Source organism: Podarcis melisellensis, assembly GCF_964234715.1.
Source record: "Podarcis melisellensis genome assembly, chromosome: 1".
In the NCBI taxonomy this organism is placed as follows: domain Eukaryota; kingdom Metazoa; phylum Chordata; class Lepidosauria; order Squamata; family Lacertidae; genus Podarcis; species Podarcis melisellensis.
The window spans coordinates 14,588,754-14,605,777 of record NC_138528.1 but is presented as its reverse complement, the minus strand read 5'-3'; the positions used below and the strand labels follow the sequence as shown (position 1 = coordinate 14,605,777).

General features: G+C 45.8%; 1 protein-coding gene and 1 long non-coding RNA gene across 3 annotated transcripts in view; one reads left to right on the top strand and one right to left on the bottom strand.

Annotated features, from left to right (window-relative positions):
- Nucleotides 1-14,383, top strand: part of LBHD2 (LBH domain containing 2) — a 52,792-nt gene extending 38,409 nt beyond the window's left edge. Inside the window, exons 1-4 of one of the 2 annotated variants that reach the window (XM_081916240.1) lie at nucleotides 4,943-5,055; nucleotides 5,746-5,833; nucleotides 10,014-10,203; nucleotides 14,017-14,383. In XM_081916240.1, the coding sequence (XP_081772366.1) occupies nucleotides 5,747-5,833; nucleotides 10,014-10,203; nucleotides 14,017-14,087 (348 nt within the window). In that variant the 5' untranslated portion in view covers nucleotides 4,943-5,055; nucleotide 5,746 and the 3' untranslated portion in view covers nucleotides 14,088-14,383. Of the gene's footprint in view, nucleotides 1-4,942; nucleotides 5,056-5,745; nucleotides 5,834-10,013; nucleotides 10,204-14,016 lie in introns of those variants that run through there. The other variant, XM_081916241.1, reaches the window with a different exon arrangement.
- Nucleotides 4,068-4,848, bottom strand: LOC309372792. Its single transcript, XR_014169687.1, has 2 exons — nucleotides 4,653-4,848; nucleotides 4,068-4,533 (listed from the first exon to the last, which is right to left on the bottom strand). It is a non-coding gene; the product is annotated as an uncharacterized lncRNA (long non-coding RNA).
- Nucleotides 14,384-17,024: the final 2,641 nt, after the last annotated feature.

The window sequence follows — 17,024 nt, the reverse complement described above, 5'->3', positions numbered from 1 at the left end:
TTCCTGACAATGATGAATAGCATTTACCTTCCCGCTACTGTGGTACCTATTTATCTACTTGTGCTGGTATTCTTTTGAACTTCTAGGTTGGCAGAAGCTGGGACAGAGCAATGGGAGCTCACCTTGTCACGCGGATTCGAACTGCCGACCTTATGATCAGCAAGCTCAAGAGGCTTGATCTTTGGCCAAAGTGCTACCAGCATTCCTCTATGTGTGCGCACACACACACAGCCAGTGCTTTTTTTCTAAAAAAAAATGTTTAGGGGTACTCTCATTTTAACTCAAATCGGGAAAAATAGTTCAAATCGGGAAAAATAAATACAGTAAATGGACAAAAGCACAAAGATTCACAAAATGTTTAGGGGTATGCATACCCCTGCGTACCCCCAGGAAAAAAACCTTGGTTTAGTGTGGCATGGCAGCAAAAGAAGACCACAGAGGAGCTTGCACAATCTTGCTAAGCTGATGTTTGGCTTAGTCTGCTGTGCGAACCAAACCACTGACAGTGGCTCTTCAAGACTGACCCTGTGACCTTGCGCAGGCAAAGCATATCCTCAACCACTGAGCCACAGCCCTTCTGAAGTTGCTTCCAGAAATGCCATCATATTTTAAACCTTTGCTTTCCATGTGCAAGTAGGGCTCTTGTTTGCCAGAATTCAATCCTGGGCCCTGATTTTGAAAGCCATCCTTGCAACATGTTAAAAAGATGACAAAGGAAAGACGCCTGTTGCACAACTGCAGAGTGGCATTTGTCACTGTGGAGTTGCTACAGATCCACCCCGACATTGGATGGCGCTGTGGTCTAATCCACCGAGCTTCTTGGGCTTGCCGATCGGAAGGTTGGCAGTTTGAATCCCCGCAACAGGCTGAGCTCCCGTTGCTCTGTCCCAGCTCCTGCCAACCTAGCAGTTCGAAAGCATATCAGTGCAAGTAGATAAATAGGTACCACTGTGACGGGAAGGTAAATGGCATTTCCATGCTCTCTGGTTTTCGTCACGGTGTTCCGTTGCACCAGAAGCAGTTTAGTCATGCTGGCCACATGACCCAGAAAACTGTCTGTGGACAAACACCGGCTCCCTCGGCCTGAAAGTGAGATGAGCGCCGCAACCCCATAGTCACCTTTGACTGGACTTAACCGTCCAGGGGTCCCTTACCTTAACTTACCTTTACCCCTTACATATTTAAATCTTATTTATTTATTTATTTATTTACTTATTTATTTATTTAAAACTCTTTGGTTTTAGAAATTCAGCCCTCTCATTGCTACAGGCTGGTATGCACACCACATTTCTCTGCTCCTGAAGTGATTAAATTCTCCCTGCCAATGTTTCCCACCAAGCCGCAGTGCCAAGTTGCAACAATCTGTATTTCCTGGAGACTACACTAGCCAGAAACTGCCAGCTCCCAAGCATCCTGTGCTCCTCGTTTTTTATTCTGCCGGTTGTCCGAGAGCTCTCCCCACAGCTCCCTTGTGGACTATAAGGGAGGCATCCTATGGTTTGACCTCGGTCTAGGACAGTGGCTTCAGTCCCTGCATGCCTCCCCATTCTTAGGGTTTTTAAATCTCCTGGTGACTGACAGTCAGCTATAAAGAATTCCTAGCATGGAGCCCATTTGTTATCTTGCAACTGCATGGATGGGCCGGTGCAATTCCTCCCCATTAGCAGTATTTCTGCAGAGTATTTTTCAGGAGATACCTCGATATTTAAGCCTCGCTGCTCTTGCAGGCGGCATTATCTACTCCCGCGCTCCTTGCCCACCTCGCCTCTTCCCTCGGGCAACTCCGTGTGGAGTTCGTGAGCCGTTTTTAATTCCTCCTGGCTCAAACCTGATCCTCTGCCATGTATCTGGTTTTCTGTTCTTTTTTTCTTTTATGGAATAGGCATAAAGTATAACCCGTCCTGCCATCTTGCGCCACAAAATCCCCCCTTTACGTGCAACGGAAGCAGGGAAGAGAGAGGAGAATGGTCTAATTTCATCAGCACAGAAGCTGATTCATTCGGGCATCTGTTGTGACTGTGGCATGCAACATTCTCCGCTTTCCCCCTCCCAGACGGAGCCATTTGTCTTTCCTAATTCTGGGCATGTCTGCAGCAGCTGTTTCTTAAGGGATAGGTCCCGTGGCGAGCAGCTGGGATGCCAGTAGCATCTCATTACAGGCCCCGATCTGGTCTGCTCATGAGTTTTTTTGCCCTTGGAAAGTTAGTGCTGATCAGGATTCAGGCCCAGTTTATTAGCCCATATCAGACCTGTGATTGCATCCAGGCACCAGCTCAGGACATGCACACAGCCTCTCTTGATGCAGATGTTACAGAGAAGTAGAGCTGGGTATCATTAGCATCCTGCTGACACCTTGCCCTAAATCTCCTAATGATATGCTTCACAGAGTCCGTGGCAATGAACTGGATGCATATCAACATGGTGAGCAGCCCACGAGGCTTGACAGTAATTATTATTTGTCCTGAAAACATTTGCCTTCGGGATCAAAATTATTCCCCCCCCCCACTAGAATCTCAACAGTGCGGAGTATTGCTCAGGAGAGTGGGTGGACGGTGGGAGTAAAAATTGTGGGGCTTGGTAACTCTTATGATTACAGATACACATGAACGCCTGCTGTTTTGGTGCTGAATGAGGGTTTTTGTAGGGCAGGGCAGGGCAGGAGGAATGAATCTGGCCAAACGGCCAGGTAGCTATCTCCCCCACACACCTTGTGGGCCGCATTTGGCAGGCGGGTGGAGCCAGACACCTGTCATAGTGTGATTTATTTTAATTTTCATTCTTTGCCCACATGTGTCTTCAGAAGGCCCCTTCAAAGCTCTTATCTTGCCCAGCATTTTGCATAGGCCATTGCAGGCACCGCCAATCAGCTGTTCACTAATGCTGGCAAAATGTCTTTCAGCTGAGTCAGAGTTTTACCTGTCCTACACTGGAGGCCGTGCAGCAGCAGCTCCTGGCCACAATGGCTGTCTTCTACCTCTGCTGTCAGAGGCATTATGCTTCTGAATACCAGTTGTTGGAAACAAGAGGCGGATTTAGGGCAGTGCACAGGGCGCTGAGCTGAGAGGGCACCTTCGGGAAGGAGTCGCGAGGGCTCTGGCGGGGCTCTGACTGCGTGCTCAGCCTTGGAAAGAAGACTAGAGGGCTCTTGGACCCTCCCAGAGCCTCATGCCCCTTTCCCAAAACCTGGCACCTCACTTACCCGGCTTTGGGAAGCAACAGAGGGGACTTAAAGGTAAAGGGACCCCAGACCATTAGGTCCTGTGGTGACCAACTCTGGGGTTGCGGCGCTCATCTCGCTTTATTGGCCGAGGGAGCCGGTGTACAGCTTCCGGGTCATGTGGCCGGAATGACTAAGCTGCTTCTGGCGAAACCAGAGCAGCTCACGGAAACACTGTTTACCTTCCCACTGGAGCAGTACCTATTTATTTACTTGCACTTTGATGTGCTTTTGAACTGCTAGGTTGGCAGGAGCAGGGACTGAGAACAGGAGCTTACCCTGCCGTGGGGATTCGAACCACTAACCTTCTGATTGGCAAGTCCTAGGCTCTGTGATTTAACCCACAGCGCCACCCGCGTCCCGCAGAGAGGGGGCTTAGGGGGTGCCAAATTTTGGCTTTGCACAGGGTGTCATATTACTAAGGTACACCACTGCTGGAAACCACAAGAGGGGAGAATCGCTCTTGTGCTCAAGTCCTGCTAACGGGTTTCCCACAGGCATCTGGTAGGCCACTGTGAGAACGGGATGCTGGATGGGTCATTGGGCCAATCCGGTGAGCTCTTCTTATGTTCTTATGGTGTAGGGCAGGTGGGTGTGACTTGGACGAAGTGGCCTGGCAGGCCAAATGGAGAGCCCACAAGGCAAAGGTTCTCCACCTCTGGTGTAGGGGGAATGGTTGTCCTTCCCCCTGGTTGTCCTCTGCTCCTGAGGTTCAGCTACAGCAAGGGAACCTTTGCTTTTTTTTTTTTATTAATATTTTGTTAAGAGAATTTCATTTATGAGAAGACAGAGTGAGAAAAAGAAGAAAGTGAGTGAGAATGAGAAAAGAAACAATAGTGTTACGTTACCATACGTTAATATACAGATATGTATGTTCTTATTATCCTAATACACATATACTTTTCGATGACCTAATATATTCTGTGTCAACTCATTCCAAATAGCATTGTATTTGTCCAAAGAAAGTCTCTGTCTATAAGGTGTCTGCTCATTTGTTGCCAATGTTGTCATGCCATCCCGTTAGGGTGTGTAGAATCCATTTTCTCTCCCGTTGTCAATTTCCATACAATGGGTATATAGTTCAAGAGCATATTCACCTCTGAAAATCTTACAAGCGTCCAGCACTTTCTCCTGAAACTTAGTAAGTGTGGGACAGAGTAAAAGCATATGTTTCAAAGAAGCATTGTCCATGTAGCTTCAACCTCTTTCCTAGTGTAAGAGATGACAATTGCATTCCCTTGGTGGTCATCTGTTGGGGCCACGTATTGGTGGTGCATAGGGCTGAAGTCAAATGTCAGTGGAGCAGTTGAAAAAGGCTGGCGAGGACAAAAAAAAAAAAAGACCCTAATAATGTGGGTGAAGATAATATGTTTGGCATGGTAGGGCAGAACATTGCCTATCAGCAACACTACTAAATTTTTTTTACAGACTTGACCTTGACTCAGATTAAGTCCACGTCGACTGTGTACAATTGTCCTTAGCACAGAATTCACGTCTCGCTGAGGTCATTACCGCTTTCTGGAAGGGCGCCAGAGCAGGTGGGGAAGGAGACAGGTGTTGGCAAACTTAACCCCGAATGTGTTCCCTTGTAATGAAGTGAATGAGGCCGGGGGGGGGGGAGAGAACTGACAGTTCACCTGTTTCATAAAACAATTGCTCCAGGCTGTTCCGTTGGGCAGAACCTCAAAACACCCTAGAATAGCATCAGCGTGCCTATGTATTCCAAGCATACCTCATAAGGGTAGGATTCTTAAAGAGCTTTGCATAACAGAACCCAGACAGAGGAGCAACCATCTGGCAGAGCTGTGAGCAGGGCGGTTCAATAGCATTGGTGCAAGGTATTTATTCTGTGCTGAACAGTTCCCCCACAGTTCCATTAAATGGATCTACAGTTGTTATTATGCTGCTGGTGATGATTGACTGATTGATTGATTGCTCACTCTTCGCCCTGAGATCTAAGGGTGGGACACAACCGTTGAACGTACAACATTACTAACAGTTCGAAACAAATTATAGCCTCAAGAATAGAGTAGCATCTAAAAATATGCACCTCAAGTGTCAAAGGTTACTTCACTCGTATAGTGTAAATATAGATACATAAATTCTAAAGGGGCACAGAGTTTTATAATGTATATTGGGGTAGGAAATTCAGCTCAGTTCTTAACTTTAATGTGAACCTATCAGTTTCACAGTTCCTGAAATATTCACCTCTCCAGATTTTGTTAATTTTTTTTTACAAAAATGTATATACGTGGGGAAATTTTGCATACAGCGTTACGATGCATTAGGCGCAAGTACTTGCAACTATGTGTAAATATGGGAGAGCTACATAACAAATATGCAAAAGCAATTATTTTTGTGAGTTGCTGGGTTTTTTATCATGGAAAATGATGTAGAAATGTGGCAAGCTGAACTTAAGACTGGGAAAATGAGAGGCGGAAAGAAACCAGCGTTGACACATTTGGCCATCCCTCGATGTAGATTTTTAAATTGTGTATGGAATTCATCCAAACCTCTCCTAATTGCAGCATGACGGAGGTGATGAACACCCGCGAACCTGTTATGGAGGAATTTACCTTGAGCCAGCCTGAGGAAGAAGGAGGCACCTCCAGCCAGGTAAATGTAGGCAAATTACACACCATGCTACAGCCAACTCATTTTATCTATTTAATGTTTGTCAAAAGTATTTAGCTTCCTGGAGCCACTGAGAAGAGCATGCTATAGGTACACTGTATATATAAATAGAATTCTTTTAAAAAAACGTTTTATAAGGAGTAGGAGCTGGGCTTTCTTCTTTCCTTCTTTTGTTGTTCCTTTGAAGCCTGGGGCGAAATTCATGTCGGCTTCAATGGCAGCTAACACTGTTTCATCCTAGCCCAGGTAGAGCAGTCAGCTGTGCAGCCACATCGACGTGTCATCAGTTAAGTGCATAAAACCGAAAAGGTATACCCAGGATCTACAGCAGGGATAGGGAACCTGTGGCCTTTCAGATGTTGGACTCCAACTCCCATCAGCCTCTTTCAATGGTCAGGGATGATGGGAATCATAGTCCAGAACATCTGGAGGGCCGCAGGTTACCCACTCCTGATTTATGCATTGGAACGGTCAACACTTGGAATGGGTACGCCGTTCTGGCTGCAGCGTTTTTGGACAGCTGTTTTTGGACCTCTGCTTTAGAGACTGGAGAGCTGCTCTCTGTCCTGGCTGGCGTCCATTTACAGGGGATTAACATGCAAAATAATGTGAGAATGATGCCGTCAGAGCAATCCATAGGCATCCCAAGGTGTTCCCCAAATGAACTTTTTTCACTTTTTTAAAAATGATATTTATTGAAATTTCAAAAAAGGTTACAAAAATAAGAAAAAAGTAAAAAAAAACCACTTAATTTCGTTCCAACAACATTCTAACATTCTTTAATCAAATGAACTTTTTTCAGACTGAGTTAATAACCACAGAGGTTTAGTAGGCCAGGCTTTTACCTGAGTTGAGACCTCAGTTTCCCCCCAGGACCTAACAGTAGTAATTCAATAAACTTTTGCAGCTTGGTTTAAAAGCATCCACAGTTAAGTCTAATCCTACTCAGGGGTAAGCTTTAGGCAAGTGTGGATAGGATTGCAGTCTTAATGTCTTTAAAGCAGGGGTCAGCAGCCTTTTTCAGCCGTGGGCCAGCCCACTGTCCCTCAGACCATGTGGTGGGCCAGACTATATTTTTTTGGGGGGGGGGGAATGAACCAATTCCTATGCCCCACAAATAACCCAGAGATGCTTTTTAAATAAAAGGACACAGTCTACTCATGTAAAAACACGCTGATTCCTGGACCATCAGTGGGCTGGATTGAGAAGGCGATTGGGCCACATCTGCCCCCTGGTCCTTAGGTTGCCTACCTCCTTTAAAACAGCATACAGTTCTTTATAATAATTTATGCCTTTATGGAAGCCTTCCGTCAACCTGATGTTCTCTAGATGTTTTAGACTACATCAGCCACAGCCAGTTCATGTTCAGTAAACAAATGAATAAATAAGGATCCTCATTTGGAACTCATCCTTGTCCCCATTGTAAATCCTATTATACACAGTGGAACTAACACCAAAGTAAATGCATGTAGAATTTCACTGTTACCATGCTAAGCATGTCTGCTCAGAAGTTAAGCCCAACTGAGTGTAAAGCATTGCAGAGATTTAAGTTTTTAATTAATTTGGGGTTTGGAACAAGGTACGAAAAGTATGAGCACTTCTTACCCAGATGTTGCCACAGATCTGGATGGCATCTTTTGGGGAATTATGTCTGATGCTAGAATATCACATGTTTCTTCACGCCTCTGATATTACTGGTAACAATTCCTATGCCTACTGTGTGAATTCTTCTCAATATGTGTTAGTTCTAGTAAATGTCAGAACTTGGATTGTGGTTTATATTTACTGGTAATTCTTAAGAGTTTAGGCAGCCTACTGGGAATTGTCATGAATGTATTGAGGTTTAACATTTATACGCCCATGGTGCGTGGCAAATTTCTTCTGCCAGCAAATGATGAGAATGAAGATGACATTTTGCTGAGAGCTGCCAGGAGGACTTGAAATTTACTGATAGACCTTCAAATATTTCTGACCAGTTCCTTCAGACCTCGGAAGAAACTCAAGAACTACAAGTAAATGTCACGATCCACTAAGTTTCTGGAACTTAGTGCAACAGACCATGTACACCCACACAGACATATTAACTTACTAAGTGTTTTTCTTCTTCTTACGGCTTTCTCCTTCAGTGGTACTTGGGTATAGAGGACTCATGTAGTCCTTCACAACAGAACGAGCTTTTATCATTTTGAGTGTTACACTTAAAAAAAAAAAAAGGATTCTTGCTAACTGAATAGGCAGCTCTGAGATTGAGAATAGCTACCATTGCCACTCAACAGGTGGTCAGGCAGACGACACATATTTATTCAGGGCTGAGGCCAGAAATGTGCTCGAATGAATGAGGCATCTTTTCCCTTGCAGAGCTGCATTCATTCTCCTGAATAATATGATCCGACAAGTGGCATTGACAGCACCGAGATGAATGAGAAAGCATATAATGGTGGTGGCCTGGGACAGAGTGTCGTATCTAAATAAGTCCTACTCGGCGTAGACCCCTCAATGAGATCCATGGACTTGCATTAGTCATCAACTTGAATCAATGGATTCAACCATCCCTATTGATATTGATGGATTCATTTCAAGTATTTGCTACCTCCACTGTCGGAATGCTAGCTTACAAGATTCTCCTAGTTGGCCACTGTCAGAAGAGGATGCTGGAACTGATGTTCTAGCAGGCTCTTCTTATATTTCCAGCTATTTATTTATTTGGCTCACTGGCAATCCTCTCTGCACCTACCAAAATATATTTGTTAATTGAGCATACACCGTGCTTTGGGTTGGGGATTGTCACGCATTTTCACAGCGGGTTATTAAACACCAGTTGTTGTTGTTGTTTGCATTGCGCCATATTCTTCCCCGGAATGATGAGGCGTCAATAGCAACGCATCACGGCAAACGACTGTTGCCCCAAGAAACCATGAATAACTCATAACGCAGCACCGCTAGTAAAGCACAAAGGGTTGAAGATGAAGGTCTTGATTTAGTAGTGCAAACGATGCCTTTTGTTACCAGAGACCGAGTGTGAATGTTAAACCGTTTTTCCTTTTCAATTGCCTCCATGGCAACCATGTCTGGTCGGCAACTACTTTAGCCAGCAGGCAACATGGAGGCTGTGGGTGGACGGACCCCTGGCTCTCGTTCCAATGAGAACGGCTTCAAAACATTAATTTGTAGAGAGGCAACCACATGGGTGCAAGGAAGGTTTTCTTTAAAACTCATTTTCTCAATGTTCTGGCATGTTTCGAGCTGACGTCTTCATCCTTGAGTGAAAAGGACTCCGCATCCAAATTGAGAAAATAAACCTTTATCTGTTAAATCCACTCTCCTCCAGATTACTCTCCAGTAAAATAACTTTCTCAACAAGGCATACAGCCACAGGAAGACATTGCATCCAAACCTACTGGTCATGAAGTAGCTGCCCCTTCCACAAACATGATAGGTATTTATTTATTTTAAAAGTAGGTGTTATTGGGGCTTGCCGATCGGAAGGTCGACGGTTCGAATCCCCACGATGGTTGCAACTCCCGTTGCTCGGTCCCTGCTCCTGCCAACCTAGCAGTTAGAAAGCATGGCAAAGTGCAAGTAGATAAATAGGTACCACTCCCACGGGAAGGTAAACGGCGTTTCCGTGCGTTGCTCTGGTTCACCAGAAGCGGCTAAGTCATGCTGGCCACATGACCCGGAAGCTGTACACCAGCTCCCTCGGCCAATAAAGCGAGGTGAGCGCCACAGCCCCAGAGTTGTTCATGGCTGGACTTAACTGTCAGGGGTCCTTTACCTTTACCTTTAGATGATGTTAAGACCTTTCTTCTTTTCTGAAATTTGGAAAATCAGCTTGTTAATGAATCTTTGCTATTGTCTTCGGCCATTTCAAATCCTTTTGGTGTGTGAAGCAGAAAATACAAATGGTTCTCAACTTCCACTCATTAGTATGGAGCATGATCCACAGAAAATTCTCCTCCATGCGCCTCCTTGAGCTGAACAGGAGCTGCACAAGAACAACTCCCTTGCTTTTGTGTAGTTCACCTTCATTTTCATAGGCATGTCCTGATGAATTCCCCAGCGGGTCGATGCAGCCGAGATCCAGACTTGTCTGCCCCTTGCTCTCTGTTGAGAAATGTCAAAAAATAATATATAATGTAAATGAAATGAAATATCACCTTAGGCTTTTCCAGAGGCACACGAAAAGTACCCCAAGCTGTCGAAAAGATTACCCTCCATTGTCGTAGAGCCATCCGAGACGGGGGATGTTGAAAGTGGAGAGCTTCGCTGGCCACCAGACGATCTGAAATCCATGGAGGACAAGAAGGCTCTCGCTGCGCAGAGGGCTCAACAGCAGAAAATGGATCTTGAAAGTATGGGTCATTTAATTTAACCTCTACCAGGGGGTGGGAGGGGAGCCTGAAATGACACTTTCAAAATGGCGGAAGGGTATGCCATGCCTATGTTGTGCAAAATCTCCTGTAAAAGAATATGACAAGCTGGTGCCTCTTCATTGACTGTCCCTAAATACTGCCCCTAGTTGCTGCATTGGTTGGTTGGTTGGTTGACTGTATTCATAGGTCACTTTTTATAGGGCAAAGCTTCTTTCTTCACCCTTCAGAGTACAGTGGTACCTCAGGTCACATACGCTTCAAGTTACAGACGCTTCAGGCTGCAGACTCCGCTAACCCAGAAATAGTACCTCGGGTTAAGAACTTTGCTTCAGGATGAGAACAGAAACCGTGCTCCGGCAGCGGGAGGCCCCATTAGCTAAAGTGGTGCTTCAGGTTAAGAACAGTTTCAGGTTAAGAACAGACCTCCGGAACGAATTAAGTATTTAACCGAGGTACCACTGTACTGAAGTAATAAAGTAACATAATCATAGAGTCAGAAAGGATCACGAGAGTCATCTAGTCCAGTGTTTCCCAACCTTGGGCCTCCAGCTGTTTTTGAACTACAATTCCCATCATCCCTGACCACTGGTCTTGCTAGCTAGGGATGATGGGAATTGTAGTCCAAAAACAGCTGGAGGCCCAAGGTTGGGAAACACTGATCTAGTCCAACCCCTTGCAATGTAGGAATATTTTGACCAAACCCACAACCCATGCTCTTCCTGACTGAGCTATCCTGCTCTCATAGGACTGGTTGTTTCTTTGCCCCTCAGAGACACGAAGTGCCATGGAACTTGCTTTGCACCTCGTGAGTCACGAAATGTTACAGAACCTCTTTTACTTTACCCTCAGAGGGCGACTGGAATTCGTTCTTGCTCTTTCCTTGGGCGCAAGAGGCCCTGCTCTTCATTGGGGAGGAAGAAGAGCAACCTTCCTGGCTCCCCTCAGAATCCCACATGCCCCCTTGCCTCTGAAGCCACAGGGACTGTGGGTACAATCTGCCGATTTCCTGACGTCCCTTCCCAGCTCTTTGAGAGCTGTGAGGCCTCCGGTCTTCCTTTCTGTGTCACCCTCCAAGCTGCTTATCTGAAGACCGTGGGAATGCAGAAGTGGTCTTCTCCAAGTTTCCCCACCTTCTTTTAGAGGCCTCCCTGCAGGGGCAGGCCCCCCAATATTTCCAAGGAGAGGCCTGCCGCCCTCTGAAAAGGATACAGCAGGATGAAGCATCTCCACCCCAGTGCGTCCCTTTGACAATCACCAGAGTGCTTTCCTAGAAAGCTTTGTTGACTTCTGGCAACCTTGCTGAGGTAGATTAACTGGTGCTCTGAGGAAGGCCCCATCTGCACTCTATATTGCTATAAGGCTGTGTCACACCACTTTAAACAGCCATGGCTTCCCACAGAGTGACAGTTCCCAGACTTTTCCTGGGATGAGGAATTCATCGTTGTGTTATGGCATGAGCAGAGCGCAGACCGAATTGTGTCATTGAACCATAGCTGTCAACGTTCCCCTTTTTTAAAGGGAAATTCCCTTATTCCAAATAGGATTCCCCACAAGAAAAGGGAAAGGTTGACAGCTATGTATTGAACACAGGACGTTGCTTGTAGAAGAAAATATGCCGGATAGTTGAGTAAGGTCAGTGTAATGGTTCTAGGGGTTGCTCGTGCGTAAGTTGCCGCCACTCCTGGCCAGGTTACCTGGTTGAACCCTTTCTGTCTGGACAGCCCTTCACTTCGTGGCTGTCTCAGTCGCTGGCAGAATCCATCAGTGGGCGTTTCTTGAACTTCTTCCAGCAAAGAAGTTCTTTGACGCCAAGTCTCCTCCTACTCTCCCTGCGCGGAAGTCTTCTGCGCAGGGAGGGTGTGGGCAGCGGAGTACCCGTGCTCTCTCCGCTGGTCTCCGGTGAAGAGTCCTGGAGCCTCCTCTCCAATTCCCCCATCTGCCCCCTTCTCCACTGGTGTTACGCTGATTTCCTTCCCCAGCAGATGGGCTGCCTCTCTCCCTGCTGGGACCCTCCCTGGCATCCCTCTGGAGCCTTCCCTCTGCCTCTAGCTCCGATGGCAGTTCCCTGACAGTCAGCAACAGTATATTTTTACTGACAGGTAGTAGAAGAACTCAGGGGACGCGGGTGGCGCTGTGGGTTAAACCACAGAGCCTAGGACTTGCGGATCAGAAGGTTGGTGGTTCAAATCCCCATGAAGGAGTGAGCTCCCGTTGCTCAGTCCCAGCTCCTGCCAACCTAGCAGTTTGAAAGCACATCAACGTGCAAGTAGATAAATAGGTACCGCTCCGGCGGGAAGGTAAACGGCATTTCCGTGCGCTGCTCTGGTTCACCAGAAGCGGCTTAAGTCATGCTGGCCACATGACCCGGAAGCTGTATGCCGGCTCCCATGGCCAATAAAGCGAGATGAGCACTGCAACCCCAGAGTCGACTGGACTGGACCTAATGGTCAGGGGTCCCTTTACCTTTAGTAGAAGAACAGTTCTCTAGCATTCCTAGGGTCCTCAGAGGTTTTGATCGCTTGTGTAGTTAAACACATTCAGGACTGTAGTAGAAAGGGGTCATACCTCGGTCTACCTCTCATTCCAGACTGGCAGTTTGCAGAATACAGCAATGAAGTGTTTCCAGCAAAGCACCCTCACAGCAGCGACCCAAGACAGGAAGGTTAGGTTCCAGCCCACAGATTGTTGATAACACAAGACCACTTATACTCTCCTTAGAGCAGTTATTTGCCTCTGACACACCTCACAAGTTCATTGAGCTCGTGACCTTGAGCTGCAGGTGCAAGACAAGAATGCTCATTTAACCATTTCTTGACTTCTCTCTCTGCAAGGATGCGCTTATGCACCACTCTGACACATTGAACCACTTTGGGAATTGCAATTCCGCAAGGGGATTAGGGCGGATTCCCAGGATTCCTTAGGGGAAGCCATGACTGTTTTAGGGTACAGCAGCACCTCGGCTTCCGTAACCCTCTGGTTACGTAAACTCCATGTTACAAAAGCGGCAAACCCGGAAGTATCGGATGAGGTTTTACCACCTGCGCATGTTCAGAAGCAGCCTGCCGCTGCGCACATGCGCAGAACAGTGATCCTCAGGTTGCAGAAACCTCGGGATCCCACTGGACCTCTGGAACGGATCCCGTTCACAACTGGAGGTACCAATGTACTGTGGACACTTGGCTTGCGAACGTGATCCATGCAGGATGCACGTTCGCAACCCACAACGGTGCGTCTGCGCATGTGTGGGTTGCGATTTGGTGCTTCTGCGCATGCGCAAAGCGTGATTTAGCACTTCTGCACATGCGCAACCGCCGAAACCCAGAAGTAACCCGTTCCGGTACTTGCAGGTTTTGGCGCGTCCGTAACCCAAAAAAACGCAACCTGAAGGGTCTGTAACCCGAGGTATGACTGTACTATGACTGTAGTGCAGACGAGGTCTCCATATAAGACAGCTTTCTGTGTTCCTATGAAGAGGCTGAAAAAGGGGTAGATGACATGAGTATTATTATCCCTTTGGAGCTGTATCTTCGTACTTTTGTCATTCCCGGGGGTGACACTTTTTAGTTTACATTTTTGATACCCCCTCCCTTTTGTTCCATTGGCACTTTTAAAAAACAAATGGATTAATTTTAAAAAGAGAAAGGGGTAGATAAAGTCAAGGACTGGTATCTTGACAGTGCTGCAAGAGTGTTGATCTTAGCATGAAATAGGGACTGCTTCAGGCTGCTGAATGTTGCAGACGAGTGAAAGTTCATCTGAAACTAAACAACCAGTAAACGTTTTCTCCTCCAGGTGCTTCGCCACATCAGGACATGGGAGACAGTACAGAATCCGCTGAAACCAGAACTGAAGATGATGACTGAGGAACTTCATTCAGTGGGCCAGAAGTCGGAGATTTGGTGTGAACTTAATCAGAAAGCTAGCATATTCTGAAGACATGTCAGAGTGATCTATTTAAAAGGGTTTTTTTTCCTTAAAAAAAAAAAATTAAGTTAGTATGAGACCAGAAATTTGTAGGCTTTAGAACTGTTCCTCTCAAAAAGTTTACCTTTTCAGGCTGGCGTTCATATCATTTAAATCTCCTTTGGGAGGAAGCGGATCGCATTGCGGAAATACATTCCAGTGATTATTAAAGTAAACACGAAACATGTAAACTAAACATGAGCAAGCTGAATTTGTTGCAGTTAGCACTTTTAAATGAAATTGCCTTGTTCGAGTAAGGCTACGATCAGCAATCCGTGGCAATGCGAAAAGGGTTTGCATGGCTACAGAAGTCTTTAAATCTATTAAGCCTCTCTTCTCTTAGCCATTTAAAAACTAGCACTGTGATATTATGGATAATTGATGTAATATAATGGCACCATTTGACTTTGTACCTTTTTTTTTTTTTGTATAGAGACACGAGCTTAACTTTTGAATCTGGGCTATATAGAATATTTAGGACTGCCTTTTAAGTGGCGCAGAACAAGGGAAATATACCTAATCCCATTGCCCAATTTCTCTTTTTGTGTGCAAATCAAAATGAACCAGCCTTTTACTGACGCAGTGTACTTTAAAGACAACGGAACAAAAGTTTAAGGAGTTCTTTATCAGTGTGCATTTGCTAGGTGTTCACCAGTGCTTGTGAATCGAATCAGTTCTGTGTTAGTTTGCTTGGCTGGGCTTTGCTTACAACTTGTGCAAACGATGCTCTCGTGGTCCAAATTCTGCCGTGGTGTAACTGAGCGCCCCCTGACCAACCCAGGGGAACAATTGCTGCTATTTACATCAAGGTCGAATTTACTCCAGGGTGTTGATAGGAAATATTGTTGCTATTTTTATGACATTTTAAATATACAAAAAAATATATATCTATACACACACATATATATATATAATTATAGATATATACACCCTGCTGACTTTTTTACATCCATTTTTGGGGTCTCAAGACTGGCTGGAACAGGTAAGGGGTGCATCTTTTGCCTAATTAGTACTGTCCCTCACACCATAATGTCTTATTTTGACTATTTAGTCTGCTGAGGGTTTTGTGCGTGTGTGTGGCCAGGTCTGAGGCGTTAGTACAGGGGGCAGAAAACCTCAGGCCCCGGGGGTTGAATGTGTCTCTCCAGGACTCCCTGTCCCTGCTGCCCTCGGGACTCTCCCTAGGCCACGCCCCTAACCCCAGAGGCCACGCCCCTCCCTGGCCTTGATCCGTGGCCTCCTCAAGTGCTTTTGCCTGGCTCGAACTGTGACAATGCCTCTTGCTTGCCTGCATGGAAGACAGAGAGCTATGGCTGCAGGAAACTCTGACTTTTGTGTGTGGCTAGAATGTATTCTTATTATTATCATTATTTATTCTATTTATACACTGCCAAAGATCCCAGGGCAGTGTACAACATTAAGAAGACATTTTGCAGAGCACAATAATGAAAACATAATAAAAAGCATAACAACAGACAGGATCATACTAAAACAGTCATAATAACAGTCCACCTACCCCACAGCTTTAACAGCCCATAGATTATTCAGTGGGTAAAAAGGATTGTTTTTCCTGGCGCCTAAAGACATGTGATGATGGTGCCAGGCAGGCCTCTCTGGGGAGAGCATTCCACAATCGGGGCCACCACAGAAAAGGCCCGTTCTCATGTTGCCTGCTATTTGAAAGTAAGAGTCACATATCCACTCTGGTACCATCCACCACCACCATTCGAATGTTCCCTGTGAGGATATGCAGCCACTGGGTTGACAAAGGTTCCCTAAATTGGCAGGTGCCATGAACAGAGCCACTGATACTAGCAGCCTTATCTGCACCGTAAGCTTAAGCTGGCACAAGAGTTCTGTGTAGTTTTATGAGTGACGCCTAGTAATCTCCTAATTGTCAGCCCTCTCATCAAGCCACAGTTCCCAGGATTCTTTGGGAGGGAAGCCATGACAGTTTGACTGGGGTGAAGCTGATAGAGGTTTGTATGGTGTGTGCTTTGACAGAGGAGTCCAGTTGCCCCTCGTTCTTGCCCTCATTTTGATGTCGCAAGGCGATGACCCTCCCCACAATCTGTTTCAGCACGAAGGACCTATCATTCTCAATGTACTGTTGATCTAATATTTTGAAAACCTTTGATGACCAAAGTTCTCCAGGACATGGTGGAAACCAAAGTTCACTCTTTATGTGCTTGGGTACGGGGGAATCAAACGCTAAAGAAAATGTAATCCTCTGCAAATGATGGGCCTAAGTCAGTCATGTCTATTCCTTTCAATAGATCTATGTATGACTAACATTGCACACAACCCAACATCTTTTCCTCAGTCATCCTTTCGTGCTTCCCCCCATTTTTGCATCACTTGCTTCTCTGCCTCCCCCCTTTCAATGACAGACCCTGAAAAATAAGGCTGAAGACATATCTGACATTGTAAGTGTAGCAGGCGATTTAATAACATCTCCAGTCCTCTGTGTAAACAGCTTTTTCCTCCCACCAGAGGCGGTTTAATAACAATCCTCTGTATGAAGTTTTTTTTCTCCCACCTCTCTTGAAAACCCACATATGAAGGGGTTTTTTTAGAGTCCTTTAGCTGGAATTGATGAAGGCTGTCATGGAAGGGTAGCTATTGGCTAGTTCCTGTAACATCACCAACTCTCCCAATAGTGGCTTTTAAGTGGGCTTGTGTTTTTTTTAAAGTAAGATGAAGAATTAACACATATGTCCATAGACATGTGCACAAATGTGCATCTGCTGCTTTTTCTTTTTTTAAGGGTTAACTCAGTTTACAGAGTTAGGCTTCACCCTGGTGTAACTGCTCTTAAAATGCTGCTGCTTCTCTGT